Below are 20,866 nucleotides of genomic sequence, written 5' to 3'. Positions count from 1 at the left end.
TTCAGACAAGATTTTATGGTAAGAAGATTATAATGTGTAATGAGAATAGATCCAAGTGTACAGAATAGCAAAGAATTACTAAGTTTTAGTATTTATGAAGAATGGTTGCTAGAATATGTTGGCCCTGAGTTACACAGCTGTGGCTTTTCCCCCATCTTGTATTCTGTTTGTATTGCATATACAATAAGCCAAATGAGTTGATAAGTATTAATAAAATGTTCCAGCTAGTTATAGACACAGGTAAGACTACATTGTGTGTGTGTGTGTGGTGTATGCATGTGTGTGACATTGCATGCTCTTCTGCAAGTGTGTGTACAGAACAAAGGACACTCTGGAACAGACGTCCTTATTTTTTGACACAGAGTATCTTCTGAACCCATTGCTCACTGCTTGGCCAGATTGGCTAATCCGTGGGCTGTAGGGATCTGCCTGTCTCTGCCCTCACCGGTACTGACTGGGGTTGCAGGTGTATGACTCCATGCCCCACTTTTTTTCTGTGGGTGCTGGGGATCTGAACTTGGGTCCTTAACTTGCACAGCAAGCAATTTACCCAACAAGCTATATTTCCATCCCCAAGAGTATTATTCTTCATGTCATTGATTAAGAAATAGAATTTTTTTTTCTTGTGTAGGCTAGGCTGCTTTATAATTTAAGTGACTCCGAAGGTGACAGCAATTTTATTCTTTCATAGACATGAATATTACCATAGCAGGTCAGAGACTTTGATCTGGGTACAGTCTGATTTAGCTAGGGTGGGAGAGAGAGAGAGAGAGAGAGAGAGAGAGAGAGAGAGAGAGAGAGAGAGAGAGAGTGTTGGCTTTTGTTTTCGTGGTGTAGGAGTGGAACCCAGGATCTAGACTGCCAGTCCACACCCTGGAGCTTCACCTTCAGTCCTTAGGTGGACTAAGAAGGATTTTGGAGAGCACTAATTTGGTTTTTTTTTTGTTTAGGTTTTGGGTTTTGAGACATGGTTTTCCTGGCTGTCCAGACATGTTGCCCTGGCTGTCCTTCAACTCATTCTGTAGCCTAGGCTGGCCTCCACTCAGATCCACCTGCCTCTGCCTCCTGCTTGCCAGGATTAAAGGTGTGCACCACCCAGCCTAATTGTTTTGTTTACCTGTGTGTTCCTCACAGCCATCTAGCTGTTCCTGTCCAAGCCAGGACTGGCACTGTGCACTCTCAGTGGCCCCCTGTTTTACTCACTGGCACTCGACTTGTAGTCATAGTTTTGAACCTCTAAACAAAAATATTTAAAGACTCTAAAAATATTGCAGAAAAGGGAGTAATGTGAGCAGTCATTGAGGGGTGTTGCTGCCGTCTGGCCTGGGTGCTTGTCTGGCCGTTGCTCTGCTCTGCTCCTTTGGTACTGTGGTGTGCCTTCTTTGTTTCAAGGGAAGAGGAAGAGCATGAAAGGATATCCTTCTACCTTCTGATCTTGGGGAGGGAAGCAAGAGCATGAACCCAGGGGAAGGAACCAGCACGGCTCAGCTGGTGTTTAATTCCTCACCCAGCTTCACTCCTGGCGCCCTGGCCTCTGGGTGTGGTCAGGACTGCAGAGGGGCAGCTTGTCCAACGCCTTCTTTAGATCTGTTTGAGACTGAAACAACCTGGGAGATAGCTCAGGGGTTAGGAGTGCTTGTTGCGTAGCTGGGTGTGGTGGCAAGTGCCTTCAGTCCCCACATTCAGGAGTTAGAGGCCAGGCCAAACTCTGTGAGCTCAAGGCCAGGGGGAAAAAGAGTGTCTGTTGTTCCTTCACAGAACCCAAGTTCAGTTCCCAGCATCACTTAGGGTGACAGCTACAGGTTAACTCCAGCCTCGGGATTTGATGCTCTCTGACCTTTAATGGCACACACACTCAGGTGCACATAACACAGATGTACATATATACATATACATAAATAAGTAATAAAACAAGTCAAAAATAATAATTACTCAATCAGGACCATTGAGATGGTTCATTGAATAAAATCACTTGCTGCCCAAGCCTGATTGATGACCTAGGTTTGATCCCTGGAATGGAAGGTAAAGGAGAAAGCTGGCTCCCGAATGTTGCTGTCTGACTTTCCTGTACAGCACGCCATGGCACGCGTGTTGCCCTCCTCACATCCGCACAAAATAAGTAGATAAGTTATTAAATTTTTATTTAAAGTCATTGATCGAGGTGTAGTGCTTTATACTTGTACGCTGAGCATTGGAGAAGCCGAGACAGGAAGACTGCTTGTTGTCAGTTCAAGGCTAGTCTAGTCTGGACTTCATAGAAAGACCCTATCTCCCAAAAAAAAAAAAAAAAAAGGAAAAGGAAAAAACAAGGAAGGAACTTGGTCCTTGAAACAGCTCTGGCTGTCTTCCAGTAAAGCTTTCTAAAGCCTCACCTCCCTGTCCATCTGTAGGAGGAAGTCTCCCAGTCATTCAAATAGGAAGATGCAGACCTGGCACTGGCCACAAAGACTTGGGTTCTTTGTTGTGCCCTATGTCGCTTAAGGCAGGACTGATAGACAGGTTTATTAAGTTTGTTGGGGGTTTCTAATTGGAATTGTGTTCTTTGTCGTCATCCTTATGGCACATAGTCTTTAATGCTACTGTGAGACTCACTGGACTCCACTAACAAGAAGTTAGCATTTAGCGCTGAGGTTATGTTGAGGACTACATGCTAGTACGTGCTCTGGTGACACATTGAAGTACACATCTGTGCATGGTCTCCTTCACTTGAGCACAGCAGCCCTGAAGGCAAGTGAGTGGCTTCTCTGAGTGCCCCTGAGCTTTCAGTTGAAGAATAAGGGGAGTATATGAATTCACCATGTTGCTGTCACTCCGAAGAAAAGCCATGACAGTTACAGTTGAGGTATAAAATGGAAGGAAGGTAGTGTGTGTCCTCCCTTGGAAGCTACAGAGTTGTGTGCAGTGTTCCCTGGTGGTAGACCCTTCATAGCTGATGGAACCACTGCCTTCTACCTGCGTGTGTTCCGAGACAGTAGCTAGAGTTGGTGCCACACTATTTAGCAGATCCTTGGAGAAATGTGAGCTTGTTAAACAGGTTGACTGAAAACACCTCTTAGAATTGGTAAACACTCAGCAAAGTAGTAGAATACAAAACCAGTAGAAAACAGCACCTTTCCCATGTACCAATGGCAAACACCATGAGAAAGGACTCAGGAGAGCAGCCCTATTCACAGTAACTTCAAAAAACGGGTAAAACTAAAATGCCTGGGAGTAAACCTAGCCGGGAAGTAAACTGTTTCTACAGGGAAAGTGCTAGAACACTGAAGAATAATTAAAGACGACTCTGGAAGATAGAAAGATCTCGTATGTTCATGGGTCGGCAGAGTTGATATCATGAGAATGACTCTTACCAAAGCAATTTACAGAATCAATGCAGTTGCCACCAAAATTCTAGTAACTCTTCACTATATAAATAGAAACAACAACCCGAATGCAAATTTGGAATCACAAAAGACCTGGAACAACCAAAGCAATCCTGAGTGAGTGATTTAAAGATGTCACAATACCTCAAGGTATAGTCTACTTATAGACTATTTACCGTAGGTCTCAAGTTATAGTAATGAAAATGTGTGCTACTAGCTCAAAACCAGATGTGTGGATCAATGGGACAGAACAGAGGGCCTGGATATAAACCTGCACAGTTGTGACCACTTGATGCCAAAGACATACATTGTAGAAAAGACATCTTCCTCAACAAATGTGCTGGATAAATGATATTCCTGTACTACAATCAATTGAATGTGGTGGATCAAAGACCTCAGTATAAGACCTGAAACTATTAGGGGATACATTTGATATAGGTACAGGCATTTCTAAAAAAGACTAGTTAGCTCAGGAAATAAAACCAAGAACTGACAAATGGAATGAGAGAAAGTTTCTGCACAGCAAAGGAAACAGTCGTGGACAGAGACAGCCACAGAGTGGGGGGGGGGACTTCGCCAGCTGTACACGGCTGAAGAGTAGTGTTTGCAAGAGCTTAGGCTGGCAAGACAGCTCAGTGGGTGAAAACGAACTTCCTTCTAAGCCTTGCACCATGAGCTGGATCACTGGAGCCCATATGATGGGATGAGAGACCCAACCCCACCGGTTTTCTGATCTCCATACATTTGCTTTGGCACGTGTGTCATGTACATACTCATACATAACACACACAAAAAATACAAAAATAAATACATGTAAAATAAATACAAATAACAACAACAACAAAAAACCCAACCTCATCAATAATGGGCTAATGAAACAAACACTTTTCAAAAGAAGTGCAGATGGCCAAAAAAACAGGAAAATTAAAATACTTGACATTCTCAGACAGCAAATAAATACATTGAGATTACATCTCACCTATCAGGGTGGCTGTCAAGATGATGATAAGACCAAGTGTGATGTAATTCCAGGAAGCAGAAGCAGAAAGATTGTGCAACTTCAAGGCTAGCCATGACTGTGTAGAGACAAGGAAGAGGGCGGCAGAGAGGAGACAAGCCTAAGACACACACACACACACAACCTGGAAGTAGAAGCAAGACTTTGGCGGGGGGGACTGGTGTGTCTGGGGAGAAAGGAGAATATTTGAGGAGGTGAATATGGTCAAGATTGTGATACAGTTGAATGAAAATGTCTTTGTGGAAGCCATCACTGTGAACAAGGAATACTGACTGTAATCCTGGCCCTTGGAAAGTGAAGACCAGCCTGATCTACGTAGGAAGTGTGGCCGAGCTGCTCTATATAGTGAGACCATATCTCGGGGAACAAAATAATGGCCACAAAAAGTTAAATTTGTTGTAGCCTACATCATTAAGATACTTAAACTAACTCACGACTCTCTAATCCTGGCACTCTGGAGGCTGAGGTAGCAGGATTAAAATTTCAGGGCCAGCCTGAACTACATAGTGAGTTTTAGGCCAGCCTGCACCACGTAGGCTGGTTATTAAAAAAGAAATAAACTAAAGGATGAAAGCTGGTTCCTTGGCTAAGAGCACTGGCTGCCCATGCACCCATCAGATGTTCCCAGCCTCCTGTACCTCCAGAGGAGTCGGTGTTGTCTTCTGGCCCACGGGCACTGTCCTCATGCACAGATCTGCACACAGGCGCACAATTAAAGAGAAATAGGAAGCTATTCATTTAATTTTATCCTTTTTTGTTGTTGGGTTGTGTGGGGGTTTTTTTTTTTTGGGGTTTTGGTTTTTTGGTTTTTTTGAAAGGCAGAGTCTCTCAAAAAGGCATTTCTTTATACTGGGTTGTGTTTAGTTTGTTTATATTTTTCATAATTTATCAATTGTGGGTGAAGTCATTTTCAGGTTTCTGAGAAAAACACTTATTTGGCTTACTTCACATTTTAACTGTTTTTTGTTTTTGAGACAGGATCTGTCTCTTTATCTGTTCTCCAGATAAAATTATCTCAAGGGGTGGCCCAGGACATCTTTCTAAGCACTGCCAGATTGGGTGGTGATATGTCCATCTTTAATCCCAGCAGAGACAGGAGGATATCTGTGAATTCAAGGCCACCTTGGTCTATAGAACGTGTTCCAGGACTATTACACAGAGAAACACTATCTCAAAAAGCCAAAAAAAAAAAAAAAAGGAAAGAAAACCGCACAAGGGCTTCTCTCTCTCCATATGCTTAGTTTAGGCCTGTTCTACTGAAGGATGGGAAAACATTGTGATCCCTACTCCTGTGCTCACAGCATGCATTACCTTTGCTTAAACTTGAACCAAACAAAAGGGAGATCCCAGAATGTTCTGCGTGAATTACCTAAACTGAGGATCTCTGTGGGATCCAGTAATTCTTTAGTGAAATGGTACCCAGTGGAACCCAATTCTACCTCAGTTTCTAGCAGACAGAATTAGTTCCTGATCCTTTCTGAGACCCGGGTTGCAAACCAGCCTGGAAAAGGTAATGAATAATTGATGTTAGTGACAGAATCAATAATTCACAGGGGATTTTATTTTTCTCTTCCTGCTCAGTTTATGATTGGCATCAGAAACCTTGGGTGTTGTTTTGGGTCGCAGCTCCCATGGGTATATTCTGTCTTGTCTTTTTACCCTTCATTCCTGTCAAGCTCCCTCCTCTTCAGGAGACTGATTGTTGTCTTTGTTTAAGACTTTCAGGATGAATCTGGAAAAACTCAGCAAGCCTGAACTCCTGACACTGTTCAGTATTCTTGAAGGAGAACTTGAAGCAAGGGACCTCGTTATAGAAGCTTTAAAGGTATGTAGAGAGAGGGCCTGGGGATCCTGTGTCATTTCTCTAGTGTATTTAAGTGGATATTGGTGTCGTTATTGGAGTGGCAGTGGGACATAGTGACAGTTGCTTTAGGCACCCACCTGTGTGTCAAGATTTTTAAGTCAAGAATAGTAGCACATACCTTTCCAGTGCTTGGGAGGCAGAGACAGGGGTATCTCTCTGAGTTTGAGGTCAGCCTGGTCTAGATAGCAATTTACAGATCATCTAAGGCTACATAGACCCTGTCTCAAGAAACAAACCACTGAGTGGTGGTGGCGCACACCTTAAATACCAGCACTTGGGAAGCCGAGGCAGACAGATCTTTGTGAGTTCGAGGCCAGCCTGGTCTACAAGTGCTAGTTCCAGGACAGGCTCCAAAGCTACAGAGAAACTCTGTCTTGAAAAAACAAAATAAAAACGAACAAAAAAGAAAAGAAACAAACCAAGGAAGGGAAAAGTGATGAAGCTTTTCTGCCCAAAAATAGCCCCCTTAGTCTCTGCTAGGTTTCTAAACCCTGAGCCTTGCACTTGTAGTGTGTTTTGACTGTTTTTAAGTGCTGACGCCCTTTGAGAACTTGCTGAGATCTATTTCATGAGCAGTTCAGCATTCATATACTGATGCTCGGGATATAATGTCCAGGACATCAAGGTTTCAGTAAAGCTGTTGCTAAGCAGGATGTGGTTGCATGGTGGCACATGCTTCTAATTCCAGTACTCCTGAGACAAAGTCAGTTAGATCTCTTGAGTGAGTTCTAGGACAGCCAGGGCTACACAGAGAAACCCTGTCTCAAAAATTTAAAAAAAAATAGGACTAGAGAGATGGCTCAGCAGTTAAGAGCACGGGCTGCTCTTCCAGAGGTCCTGAGTTCAGTTCCCAGCAACTGCATGGTGGCTCACAACCATCTATAGTGAGATCTGGTGCCCTCTTCAGGCCTGAAGGCATACATGCAGCCAGAACACTGTAGTATACATAATAACTAAATAAGACCTTTTTTTTAAAAAAAAAAAAAAAAAAGGAAATGATTTGGTTATTTAATTTGTTATCTGTTAGAAGACAAAGGTTAGGAGAAGTGTATTAGTGAGGATAGACAATCTGCGGAAACCCAAGCAGATGCACCCCCTTTCAACTTGGAGCTTTTTACACTTGCACGGAGATCTTTCCCTTCTGTCGTAACATGTTTAGATAAGAGGAGAAGAGACTTTTCCTAGTATCGGTTGAATCTCAGCAGACGAGACCCCCAAAGCCAAAGGGCAGTAACCAAAGTAGGCAAAAGTTGAGCGTGCTGAAGACAGATGACTCCCTACGAAGTATGATTGAGTAGAGCAGTGCAACTCGTTGCTTCTGTCCTTGTCAGGTTTAGAGGGATGCTAATTTATAAAAGACTAACTTTGCTAGTTAGCTTGGCCTCAGGACACCTTCCCATTCCTTGTCCTTGCCTGACAATGAGAACAGGAAAAGAACCAAGGATGGTTTGATCCCATTCTTAACCCTGCTAGTACCTGTCGTTCCGTGTCCTTCATCCGCCCTCATCCCCTCGGAATTGGATGGGGTGGGAGAGGACACCTGCAACGGAAAGAGACCGTTTCCCCGGCCTGTGAGGGCGCAGAATGGCACCTGCTGCATGTGTCACTTCGCTGTTCGTTTCCCCTAAGCTTGACAGAGCCTGATATAGATACCTGGTAAATATTTGCTGTAGTAATTTTTGTTGTTGAAGTTTAACTCGGGGACACGATCAGTCACTAAGCCACATCCCTAGCATCAAATATTTGTTGAACAAATAAAATGACTGCCATTTTGATGCATTGCCTTAAGATTGCCACAGTACTCCCAGGCAAGTGTTTGGAGTTAGCAGAAGCTGTTCTCTGTTCTGTGCCATAGATGCCTTGGCTGCTTGCTGCGCGTGTTTCCTAGTGGTTTTTCTACGTGTCTGGTTCTGTTTACTATAAGAATAGTCTGAACAGTTGAAAGGATCTGGAGAAGCAGGAGCTCTGAGCCCTATAAGGGAGTTGTTTAGACAGCCAGTGGCATTCTCCATTGTGTGTGGCCTGTAGGTGATGTAGCTGAGCTCGGCCTCCATCCAGTGTGGCTCCCCCACAAGACAGGCATCTTTAAACATCTCCTGAGTCAGAGTTATTCACAGTCGGGTTAGAGGCACAGTCTTCAACAAGATTCTTTGCTGCTGCTGTTTTGAATTTATTTGTGTTTATGTGTAGGAGTGTTTTGCCTTCATGTATGTATGTGCAATGTATGTGTACCTGGGAAGCCAGAGGAGGAAATCAGATTCCCTGAAATGAGTTATAGACTTTTGTGAGCCACCATGCTCTTAACCACCTAGCCATCTCTCTGGCCCCATGCCAGATTCTTTACATTAAAGTGAAATCTCATTTAATCTGTGGGATCGTTTCTGTCTGTCTGTTAGGGTTCTGTAGCAATGCTAGATGTCATCTTACAGCTCTTTTGCTTAACAAATGCTTGGTAGACTTTCTGAACTAACAATGATTTTCTTTTTATTACTAGTTCCTAATTCATATTCAGTGAGTTAAAAAGCTTTGGTCTTTGTTTTTTGGGTTTGGTCTTTTTTTTTTTTTTTTGAGGGGTTTTTGTGTTTTGGAGTTGTTTTTTGGAGGGTCGTTTATGTGTATGTGTGTGCTCACACGTGTATACGCACGAGCACATACAAACAAGTGGAGGTCTCTGCGAGGCCAGAGGCGCTGGATCCCTTCCAGCTGGAGTTACAGGCTTCTGTGAGCGTCTGAAGTGGGTTCTGGGAACCAAACTCTGGTCCCCCTGCAAGAACAATATGCCCAGTTAACCACTGAGCCTTCTCTTCTCTCTTCAGGCCACTTCCTCCCACCCTCACTCACTTTCTGACACAATCCCATTATGTAGCCTGACTGACCTAGACCTCAGGCTTCATAAAGACCTTTCTGCCTCTCGAGTACTAGGAATAAAGTTGTGCTCTAGAAATGTCCAGCTTGGTCTTTCTTAAGCAGCTTTGATTGGTCTTTTCTTTTGCTTTCAAAGGGGAAGGACAGTCTTTTTTTCTACTTTAAGTTTTTGTTTCTGAACAAAACCACATGGCTACCTGTTGCTTCTTAGTGAATATCAAGTCACACAGGTTTTGTTTCTTTAGGGAACAATTGTAAATGTCCTACAGTTTGTAAAAATGAATCCCTGTCTAGAGCTGGGATTGTAAAAGTGTTAATTCACTCTCTGGAATTGTTGCCACGTGCTGGGTTGCACTGCAGTTCTACAGTCTCCCAGTAGTGTGCTTCTCCTGCCCATAGAAAGCCGCCGGGCCCTTCTCCGCTGCAGCCGAAGCACGTTTGCGTAAAGCCATGAAAGGCAGTGCTTCTATGTTGTAGTAACCAGTCTTCCTGTATGTGAACTAGTTGTTAAAGAGACCATTTATAGTGTGTTTGGTCTCAGTTGAACCTCAGGTAAACATGATTTTCTGTTTAGAAGCATGTGTCAGGGAAAAACAATCTTCATGAAAGTCACATAAACTTTTATTTTCCCTAGTGAGCACACTGTAGAAATCCCTTCAGTAGTAAAAGGAAAATCACATTGTTAGAAGCCAGGGGTGGAGCCACACAGTTCAGCAGGAAAGTCCCAGTTCAATAGTTCCACACAGATCTAGAAATAGAAAGTGCCTGCCACAGAGGAGGACAGGGGACTGCGATCATAGCCATTTAAAAACTCTGGGAAACAGAATTGATCAGATTTAGAGCACACACTCCACACACGTCTTCCTCTGATACAGAGCCACACTTAGCTCTATCCACATAGAATCTGTCTGGGGAAAAAAGGAAGATAATAAAGACATCTTCCGTCAGGCTTTGCACACGTGTGTGCACACCAGCACAGATCGGGCTCCCGTCTGATGAACTGAGAGAGAGACCCCGACTAGACAGGTATGACTACTTTATCCATAGTTACTAGCATTACAATCCACGCTACAGAGTTCATCGGTTTAGGGCAGAACTACGTTCATAAAGCCAGCAGTGTTCATGGGATGCTGTCCTGCGGGGAAGACCCGCACTTTTGCTTCTCAGGCGCACTTTCTGATGTTCCCAGTAGTGCTTGTTCGGAATTACTCCATCCCTGCCCTGAGAACCAAATGTCTGCCTTTACAGCTGACAAAGGGTAAGGTTCACTTGGTGACTTGGAGCAGATGGTATGTTGTAGCTTCCCCCACCCAGACCCTCCATAGTTTTGTGTTTGGAGATAGTCTTGCAATTCAGCCCAAGCTGGCCTTGAGCCTAAGACCCGTCCATCCGTCCATCCATCCATCCGTCTCTGCCAGAGTGCTGCCGTCGCAGGTGTGCACTGCCGACCATTTCCACAGTCCCAGGAGATGTGTCCATCACCCCCAAGATCTTCTTTGTGCCCTTTTTAATTCACCCTGCCTAACTCACCACCCCTGCTCCTGAATCCCTGGCCTGCTTTCTGTCCCCAGGTGTCAGTTACCTGGCTTTATGGAATCATCCAGAAGGTATTTTCTTAGTTGTGGAAGAGTGAACTTGTTTGAGAGTTTTATATCTGCAAATGGTGTATTTGATCAAATTTGCCTGATTCCCTTCTGTCCAGTTCCCCCCCTTATCTGCCCCCTCCCACATAGCTACCTGTGCGTGCATGGGCACGGGACCATCCACGGAGCCCAGGCCACATCCCTGGAAACAGCAGACTTCCCCAATATCCCCTAACAGCCGTCAGTTGCCAGTAGCCTCTCAGGTAGAGGTGGGACTTCAAGAACCTCTCACTCATCCACACTTGGGTTTTAGCTGGCTTAATCTTGTGTGGGTCTTAAGCACACAACCTCCGCCACTGTGAGTTCATGTGTGTAACAGGTATCCTGTCATGTTAGCAACTACGGTTTCTCTGCACACATCTCCCCTTTCTGGCTCTCACAGACTGTCCAGCCCCTCTTTGTCAGTGCTGTCTTCTGAGCCTTGAGGGAAGGGAGTGTGCTCCAGATGTCCCGTTTGTCTGAACATTTCACACTCTTAGTCTCTGCGTGTTGGCTAGAGCAGGTCTCTGTATTAACTGCCACCTACTGCAAAAAGCAGCTTCTGTGATAATAGTTGAGAGACGCCCTAACCTATAGGTACAAAGATAAGTTAGGGTCAGCCTGTTACTATGCGTATGATTGTTTATTATCTCTGCTGTTTTATGTATTGACAGTTGATTTCTCTTATGACTGAATAGTGTTCCACCATCTCTATACATACATCATAGTTACATTCATCTTAGTATCTGCATTATTTCAAACTCTGTTATTACTATAAATAAAGTCACCGTGAACCTTTACATGTGAAAGGCTTTGTGTGGACACAAAGGATTGGAATGACTGTATTGAATCAAGTGCTGGGATTAGCCACCATGCCAAGTATCTTGTTTAATTTGTAAGAGCTATCCAGGTAGTTTCTGATGTGATAAACCATCTTATATTCCCCATCAAGAGTTGTAGTGATGCCACAGCTTCACCAGCATTGGGTACAGCCCCCTTTTTTATTTAACCATTCTAACAGGTGTGTCATAAGTCACTTCCATTTCATTGTTATTGTTGTTGTATGAGATTGTGTAACCCAGGCCAGCCTGGAACACACTATATAGCTCAGGTTGACGTGGAACTCAGAGAAGTCCTGCCTCAGCTGCATGTTCCTGCACCCACACCAGGCTCTCGTCTCAGTTCTAATTTTCATTTCTTATTGACTAGCGACATTGAATATTTAGATGTCGTCAGAGTTTTCTTCCTTAGTGTTTTGAGACACTGTCCAGCCCAGGTTTGTCTGCAGTTTGCCCTCCTCCCACTTCAGCCTCGTGAGTACAGTCGCAAGTCAGGCTGTTTGTGGAGCAGTTTCAGTGCAGTGGAAATGCTAGAAACAGCCTAGCATCTCATAGCAGGGTCTGGGCAGAACAGTACAGCGCGATCAGAGTGGACCTTTAGACTAATAAGGAAAAAGGTCTCCGTGTGTGAAAACAGAACTGTGAACATAGAAGAGTGCCGGGTTGTAACTGGTGGAAACTCCCAACCAAGCCTCTCCGTTCTCCGTGGCGTGCTTCCCTGAAGGCGGTAGGAGTCCTGTACCACCAGGGCAGCGTGAGTCAGTGAGCGGGAAGTACTGATGGGCCGTCCCGGCAGAAAGAGCCAAAAGAACAGGAAAGGCCGTTCCTATCCAAGAGTGTTCATAAACTGTTTATAACAAGAAGCTTGTGTTCTTAAGTGATAAAACATCTGAATTTTATTCATGAAAGCATTGACCCTCATCCATAACAGCTAGCTCTTAGAAGTGATTGTGGTATCAGCTGTTGGCTGGCCGGCTTTCGGTGAGCGACATTCATGCTGTGAATGTGTGAGCAGTAATTACGGGAGCCACTGTTGTCATCCAGCTCACATCTCCCTGTGGCCTCTGGGATCTGGGTATGGGGTGGGGGAGGGCCATGCCTTGGAGGAAGGGAAGGGGGTTCTGCTTGTGAAGTGTCACTTCCTTCCAGAACGTTCTCCTCTTGGGCAGTCGGGGACGAGCTCTATTGCAGTCCCTCAGCCTGAAACTAAGACAGATAAAAAAGGAAGCAGCTTATTCCTGTTATTTTGACTTCCTATCATTGTGTCTCCTGGCATGTGCTGACCTCATGATTCAGGTTTAATCAGGCTATTTCTAGCTGCCCCTATAGAGAAAAGCAAGGAAAAGTACGAAAGTTTTCGTTTCAAATAAAAACGGTGCTGGGTCATGTAGTGTGTAGATTCAGCGAGTTGTAGAAATAACTAGGAGAGAAGGAAGCCATCCTATCTGCCTGCTGACAATCTGTGTGGAAAAGAGACACTTTACAGAACGCATTGGGAAAACCAGGGCAACTGAGATGGCTCTCAGCAGGTAAAGGTGCTCACTGCCCAACGACACAGCCTGCTGACCTGAGTTCAAGTCTCAGAACCGTGTGAAAGTGGAAGGAATAAATAAACCAACTCCACAGAGTCTCACACATAAACACGATAATAAATAAAGAAGTGGTCTTGAAAAGAAAAGCTAGGACCCTTTATCATAGGGGACTAAAGAGATGGTTGAGTGATTAAGAGTCCGTGCTGTTCTTCCAGAGGACCTGAGTTAGGTGCCCAGCACCCACAATAAACGGTTCACAACCACTTGTAACTTCAGCTCCAGAGATTCAGCACTCTCTTCTGGACACCTCAGGCACCCATACAGAAGTGGTATATACTCATGCAGAAGCACACAGGTAAACATAATAGAAACATTAAAGTCTTTATTTAAGGAAGGAAGGAAGAAAAGAAAAGAAAAGAAAAGAAATATCTCTTCTGCAACACTGTCCTTTCACTGGGTGGTGGCCCACACCTGTAATGCCACCAGCACTCGGGAGGTTGAGGCAGGCAGCTCTCCGAGTTTCAGGACAGCCAGCGCTCCATAGAGAAACTCTGGGGCGGGAGGTGGGGGCATTCTTTCATGGATACCCAAGGGTGTTCCGTGCAGCGCTGTTTGATGCAGCACCATGAGCCTGTAAAGTAGTAAAGTAAGGCTGCAGAACCTGGTGCGCCTCACTGTGCACTATTCCTAGGTGGAGGGTTTGCACTGCCTGCCTTTCCTCTCCAGTGCTGGTGTTTTAGACAGTGCCCACAGGCCTAACGTGCAGTATTTGTAAGAAAGGAGGAACTGCTGTGCACCGACTTAGATCTCTTAAGACAAAACAGGGCACCGCAGATTAGTTAATACTAGTTTATGTAGTTTATTATTGGTTATTCTTAGTTTACTGTTTAGTTATGTCATTAGGTTTTGGAAATCCACACCTAATCATTGAGATGCTCAGAAGTGGCCCAGGAGGAGAACTCACAGACTTGGAGAGCAGTAGCTTGGATTGCAGTCAAGGACTTCAGTTTCCCTACACAGTTACACTTTTCTGAGTGCTGGGATGTATAGGCGCCCCATATGCACTTACATGGTGCTGGGCTTGAGCTCGGCTGCGCGCATACTGGGCTCGCACTCTACCAGATGGATATCTTTCCCAGCCCTCGTCTTCCCTTTCTTCATGGCTTATTCTCCCCTTAATTCCTCCCTTCTCTTGATGCTCCAATTTCTTCACTTAAATTACTTCTTGTCCCAGACTCAAGGCTCATTTGAACCAATTTCTGCATTCTGCTCTTTTCTAAGCCAAAGCTCTTTGCAGCTGTCTTCATCCTGAGCCACCTGCCATCCCCCATCTCCTCTGGTGACTCAGGTGTTTCAGTGTCATTTGTATTCCGCCTCCTGCTTCTTGCATCTCTCGTTTACTATTTACCGCTCTTGCTTAAGTTCCACCTACTGAAAGTACACGTGACTTCCAATTCCCTCCCCTCTCTGCACTGGGGAGATTGGACTCAGAACCTAGCATGGCAAACACTCTACATCTAAACTCCAGCCCCTGATGACCTTCTAATTAGATTACCTGGGTGCCTTACTTTTGGTGGTGGCGGCGGGTGTTGGTTTCTTGAGATAGGGTGTTGCGATGAGTAACTGACAGGTACCAGACACAGCAGACCCCCCCCCAGCTTCCCAATTCCTAGGACTATAGGCTATTTTTTTAAAATATGTGTGGGTGTTTTGCCTAAATATATGTTGTGTGTGCATTCCTAGTGCCAGTGTAGGCCAGAAGAGAGCTCTAGATTCCCCTGGAACTAAAGTCACAGACATTGTGAGCCACCATGTAGGTGCTAGGAAGAGCAGCCTGTGCTCTTGACTACTGAGCCATCTTTCCAGCCCCTCGTGTTCCTTTTTAAACTTCTTTCCTTGGTGCTGTTGGCACTCTTGTCTTAATCCCGCTCGGCCCCACATCATTTCTTTTTCTTCCATGTGCCTTTTAAATGAAATGCCCTCCATGGCTGTTTAAAATACGATTTTCTGTGATCATGGTGTATATTCAGAATCTGTTCTAGCGGATTTCAGCACTATATCATAATAGTGTTGTGTTTGGTCCTTTAGAATTTCTGGGGGTAGTTTTGTTTTGTTGGTTGGTTGTTTTTTTTGGGGGGGGGATTGTTTGTTTTATAAAATTACATTTATTTAATTGTATCTATTTCGGTGTTTGTCTTGGAACTGCAGTTACAAGTGAGTTGCCTGGTGTGTGTGCTAGGAACCCACAGCAAGCACTCTTAACCACCAAGCACTCCAGTACATTTTAAAAAGCTGAATACATTTAATGTGATTTCTCTTTTCTGTCCTCACTGGGGATTACAGCAATGTGAAGACGTGTTCATTCTGACAAGCATTGCACATCACAGGGCTCTTTGTATTTTGTCTGTGAACCTCCCCCTTTTATTGAGAGAGAGAGCTGGCATTTCACCTCTTCCAGCTGTGCAGCCCAGAATCCCCAGTCTCTAAAGCCCTCACAAGTGCTCATCTCACGAAGTTCAGACCCGTGAAGTCTTGCTTGAGCATTGCCAGTTCTTGAGAATGGGTGCCATTTATTAATGTTTTTTAGGAGAGGCCTAGCTTTAATAAAGTAATTTCATAATTCTCACTGTTAGAATTCCCATCCAGTCATGTTATTTACTTCTCTGGGAACAGCCTGTTCTTCAGACAGGAAGTCATGGCTTTGTTTTTGCTTTCATATTTGTATAAAGGATACCAAGTGACTGGCTGTCACCTCTGTCTACTGTTGTATTCATGTAGTAAAGCAAATTTTCCTATTTTAATTTTTAAAATAAAAAATACTTTGACATGTATGGGTGTTTGCCTACATATATGCATGTAATGCATGCATGCATGTAATGCCAGGGAAGCTGGAAGAAGGTGTAGTAACTCCCCCAGAGCTCGAGTTAGAAGCAGCTGCCATTTGGGCGCTAACAGTAGAACTCGGGTACTCCTGAAGAGCAGCCAGTGACCTCATGGCTGAGCCTTCTCTGCAGCCCCCACCGCATTTTGATTTTTAGTGAACGTTTTGTCCTGGTACCCTTTCTAGTCAAGATCAGGTGTAGTCGTCTGCATTCCCCAGCTGGATAATAGTGAGAGGCTTGTATCAGAAGAAAATCAAAGGCTGCTCGTCCTTTCCCTTCACCCTCACCCCACTGTGAAATCGAGCCCCAGCCTCACAAATGCTAGGCAGGCCCTCCCTCTCCTTGAGATTACTCCAGCCCTAAGTATTAAACAGTGTGGTATTGCTGGCAACGTCTCCTAGATACTCAACAGAAAGTCTATTTCCCAGACTGTCGCACCGAGGGCTTTGATGAGCATCTGTCTGAATTACAGGTGCTCTCTTTTGGAATGTATTTCCTTTCCCTATTTCTCCTCTGGACTTCATTTTATTGGGGATTTGTTTTACTTTGTTTTTGTGTGGTGGGGGCGCTGTTTGAGACAGGGTCTCACTTTGTAGCTCTGGATGTCCTGGGACTCACTTTGTAGACCAGGCTAGCCTCAGACTCACAGAGCTCTGCCTGTGCCCCCGGTGCCCAACTGGGAATTGGTTTTTCAAGGTTTTTGGGTTTAGTGTTTTGTTTTGTTTTTATGGCTTTTACAAAATTGTTCATCATCTTTCTTTTCTCTGTTTTCGAAATTAACCCTCCTTTAAATTTTTTATTAAACTTATTTTTAAGTTATGTATATACACACACAAATCTAAAACAAAAAGTTAGTGCAAACTAACTTCAGGCTGGAGTGATAGCTCAGCAGTTAAGGGTGCACATATACTGCTCTTCCAGAGGACTCAAGTTCAATTCCCAACACCCTCAGCAGGCAGCTCACAGCCTGTAACTTCAGCCCCAAAGGATCGAATGCCTCCTGGGACACACACTCGTGTGTACATGCAAAGACACAGACACATAATCAAAAGTAAAAATAAATCATTTTTTAAAAGCTTAGCTTCAGACTTTTAATATTTAAAAGGAGTTCACGTGTGGTGGTGTAAGCTTGGTGCACGTAGTCACCAGTACTAAAAGAGGAGCGCGCTGTGTGACTGAGGAGGAACCCTCTTCTAGCTGGGTGACTCTAAAAGGGAGGACTGGAGCTCTGAGTGGAATGTCATTTTTATTTCTTTATTTTGAAGCAGAGTCTCACTATGTAGCATTGGCTAGCCTAGAACTTATATAAAACCCCTGACCCCTGAGTACTGGGATTAACAGTGTGTGCCACCACACCTGGCTTTTATGCACTAATATTCCTGAGTCAGATCACATGCGTGTAGTCACACAGCCTAGCCAGCACGGTGAGGTCAGAGTAGAGGACAGCCTCTAGGAGTTGGTTCTTTTCTTCTACTGTGTAGGTCCCAAGGACCAAGCTCAGGCTGTCAGTGTTGGTCTTGGTTGTAAGAACCTGCACTCACTGAGCCCTGTAGCTTTCGATACATAGTGAGTAAAAGGGCCTGTGTACATTGTTAATAGAACGGTGTTTGGGTTTACAGGATTAATTTAAGGTGTCACATGATGTCTGTGGGTTAGTCCCACTGTGTAGCACTCCAGAGGGAGTTTGGGGTCATGTACGCCCCGCCACCCCCACCACCTTTACCATATTTCCTGTGATTCATTCAGTCAATGATTGTCCCATTTATCTGCCAGAACCCGCCCACTTCCAGGGTCGGCCTTTTCCTTCCTATTCCTTATGAGTTTAAAGTCTGTGTCTTAGAAAATTCTTATCAAATAAACTGTAGTCGGTGTTCCTCTAAACATGAGTGATGCTCTTTAGAAAACTGCTGTCCCTTGCAGATGTTGAGTCTGTCCTTAAAAATCCAGCAGCTTCTCATCGCCTTGAAGACCAAGGACTGTGCCTCATGTGGTCATATCTGTCTTCCTGTCACTGCCTACATCACAGCACATGCACTGCCCTGCAAACATGTTGTGATCACTAAATGCATGTGTACTGGGAACTGTCCCCAGACTCCAGAATGTTTTGGTTATCTGGTTTTTGTTTCTTTCTTTTGTGTATTATATATTTGATCTACAGCCAAGCCTTTTAGTTTGTAGACTTTCGTAGCATTTGTTACAGTAAAATAGTAGTGCTGATCACCTTCTGTAATAGATTTTGTATATTTCTTTTGTTTTGTTTTGTTTTGTTTTTCGAGACAGGGTTTCTCTGTAGCTTTGGTGCCTGTCCCAGAACTAGCTCTTGTAGACCAGGCTGGCCTTGAACTCCCAGAGATCCGCCTGCCTCTGCCTCCCAAGTGCTGGGATTAAAGGCGTGCGCCACCACCGCCCGGCCCCTGTATATTTCTTTTACCTTACATTGTTGAAAAGCAGAATCTGGAGTCAGCCTTCTGAGAGTCTTCATTCCCTTCAGTGTCATTTACAATAGAGACATACTACAAAGTAGACTCTGTATTGTCACTGGGGTCACACGTGGGGAGAAAGTCCTTGAAGTAACCCTCACTACCTACTCTCAGCACTCTGCAGTGGTTTCTCTTCTGTTTTTTAGGCAGGGAGGAGGGGCAGAGATGAACTCTGTACTGTGCAAACTTTCAGCTCCCCTTATTTCGCCAGTTAGGACCTAATCGACTGAAACCCATTCCTGTAGGTTCTGGGGAGCATCGGCTTACCCGCCAGCATGGTCAGTACCGCTTCCTCTTCTTACTCACTACGAGTGAGAAAGCTGTATGCTGCTATTTAGCTTCTCCTAAGAAGAAATGGAAACAATAGCGACATCTAAGAGGAATATTGTGCTGGACATGGTGGCGCACACCTATAGTCCCAGCACTCCGAGGCCAAGGCAGGAGGCCCTCACGTTCTAGACCAACCTGAGCCACGTTGCTAGGTCTGGCTCAAGCAAAGAGAAATATTGTTAGGATTAAGTTGGAGATATGAAAGCTCACCACACTGCTCTCAGGGAATGACATTTAGATGTTGGATTCCCTGGTGTTTCTGCTGCCACTGTTGAGATTACTTTAGGGGTCCAGCAAAATGGCTCAGAGAATAAGGTGTTTGTCACCAATCCTGGTGACCTCAGTTCAATCCTTGGGCCCCACATGGTAGAAAGATAGAGAAAACTGACTGCTGCAGGTTGTCCTCTGACAAGCTCTGTGTGACATAAGAACGAGCACTCGCGTGTGTGCATGCATGTGTGCTTCCTCATAAACATAGAACACAGGGGCAGGCTGTTAAATTCGGTAGACACTAGTCAGGACAGTGAGATCCTACAGTAGATGGTGCAGAAACATGGCCTGACCACATCAGGTGCTGGGTGAGACCTGAGTGTGTCCACGGTGCTAATGAGGGGATAATGTGGTGGACCCACGCTGGAAGTTGATTGGGAAGTGGTCATAGACTTAGCAGGTAACTAGCCCTAATTACAAAGGAAAGAAAGCCTCTCATAAACTAACAGCTCTTACTCCACTGTCCATAGCAGCTTTATTCGCAGAAGAACCCGACTTGGTAGAATCAGATGTCAATCGAGAGAATAAATAAATGCAGTATACTCACACAGCACATGATTAAAAAGGACAAATTACCGACATGCCACCGATGAGCGTGAGCTTCATTACAGTGAGAACAGAAAAGACCAGATACGAAAGAATGTATTGTGTGCCACTGTTTAGATAGAGGTCTGGATATGACAAAACGAAAAAGTGGTGGAACCAACGGGTTGTCTCTGGGAGGAGGGAGACTTCTGGCTGGAAGGGGGCATGGAATAATGTTCTGTTGAGATTAAGAACAGTCTGTGATTTAACAGGGACCTGGGTATCGGGATGCGTACGTTTCTGTGGCGTCTGCACATGTAACGATGGGGGAGTGGGGTGCCGGGTGTCTTGCCTGGCACCCTCCACCTCATTCCCAGGGACAGGATCTCTCCCTAGGGTTATCTGACAGTCAGCAAGCTTCAGAGACCCCTATATCCACCCACTCGCACCCCGGTGCCAGGGATTACAGGGCCATTGGGGCCACTCCCAGGTCTTCATGCATGGCTTGCACGGGAAGCCCTACCATCCCCAGAGCCATCTCTCCAGCTCTGCACTGAGCCCTAGCACATGCAGGAATTCCTATTTCTGTCTATGGCCAGTGTGGTTTCAATGTGTGATTTTGAAGCAGCCGTTGACTCTTGTTGTGTTGAGGGATGTGTGGTCAACTGGCAGACTGGCGTTGTAGCCCAGCCAGTTGCCTAGGAGGTCCTGGGTCCATGTGACCGTTCTAAAGAGAGCTGGTGGTCAGGGGAGAGACTCTGGGCGTGTGCCAGTGAGAATAAATGGGAAATATCTAACTTGTTCAGTTAGAGAACATAAAACTTATGGGAAAGGTAAAGTAGGTTTGTTTTTGTTTTTGTTTTTTTATAAATTTTTTTATTGAGCACTACATTTTTCTCTGCTCCTCTCCCTACCTTTCCCCTCCTCTTCAACCCTCCCCCAAGGTCCCCATGCTCCCAGTTTACTCAGGAGATCTTGTCTTTTTACACTTTCTACTTCCCATGTAGATTATATCTATGTAAGTCTCTCTTAGTGTCCTCATTGTTGTCTAAGTTCTCTGGGATTGTGGTTTGTAGGCTGGCTTTCTTTGCTTTATGTTTAAAAACCACCTATGAGTGAGTACATGTGATAACTGTCTTTCTGTATCTGGGTTACCTCACTCAAAATAATGTTTTCTAGCTCCATCCATTTTCCTGCAAATTTCAAGGTGTCATTATTTTTTTTCTGCTGTGTAGTACTCCATTGAGTAAATGTACCACGTTTTCCTTATCCATTCT

At 44.7% G+C, this 20,866-nt stretch overlaps 1 protein-coding gene across 5 annotated transcripts in view; it reads left to right on the top strand.

Annotated features, from left to right (window-relative positions):
* Positions 1-20,866, top strand: part of Cttnbp2nl (CTTNBP2 N-terminal like) — a 48,900-nt gene that overhangs the window by 14,356 nt on the left and 13,678 nt on the right. For 4 of the 5 annotated variants that reach the window (XM_057793817.1, XM_057793819.1, XM_057793816.1 and 1 more), the window contains exon 3: positions 6,098-6,205. In XM_057793817.1, the coding sequence (XP_057649800.1) occupies positions 6,107-6,205 (99 nt within the window). In that variant the 5' untranslated portion in view covers positions 6,098-6,106. The remainder of the gene's footprint in view (positions 1-6,097; positions 6,206-20,866) is intronic. The other variant, XM_057793820.1, reaches the window with a different exon arrangement.

This window comes from Chionomys nivalis, chromosome 18, assembly GCF_950005125.1.
Source record: "Chionomys nivalis chromosome 18, mChiNiv1.1, whole genome shotgun sequence".
NCBI lineage: Eukaryota > Metazoa > Chordata > Mammalia > Rodentia > Cricetidae > Chionomys > Chionomys nivalis.
Note: the sequence above shows the minus strand (reverse complement) of the source record. Positions and strands in the feature narration are given on the sequence as shown.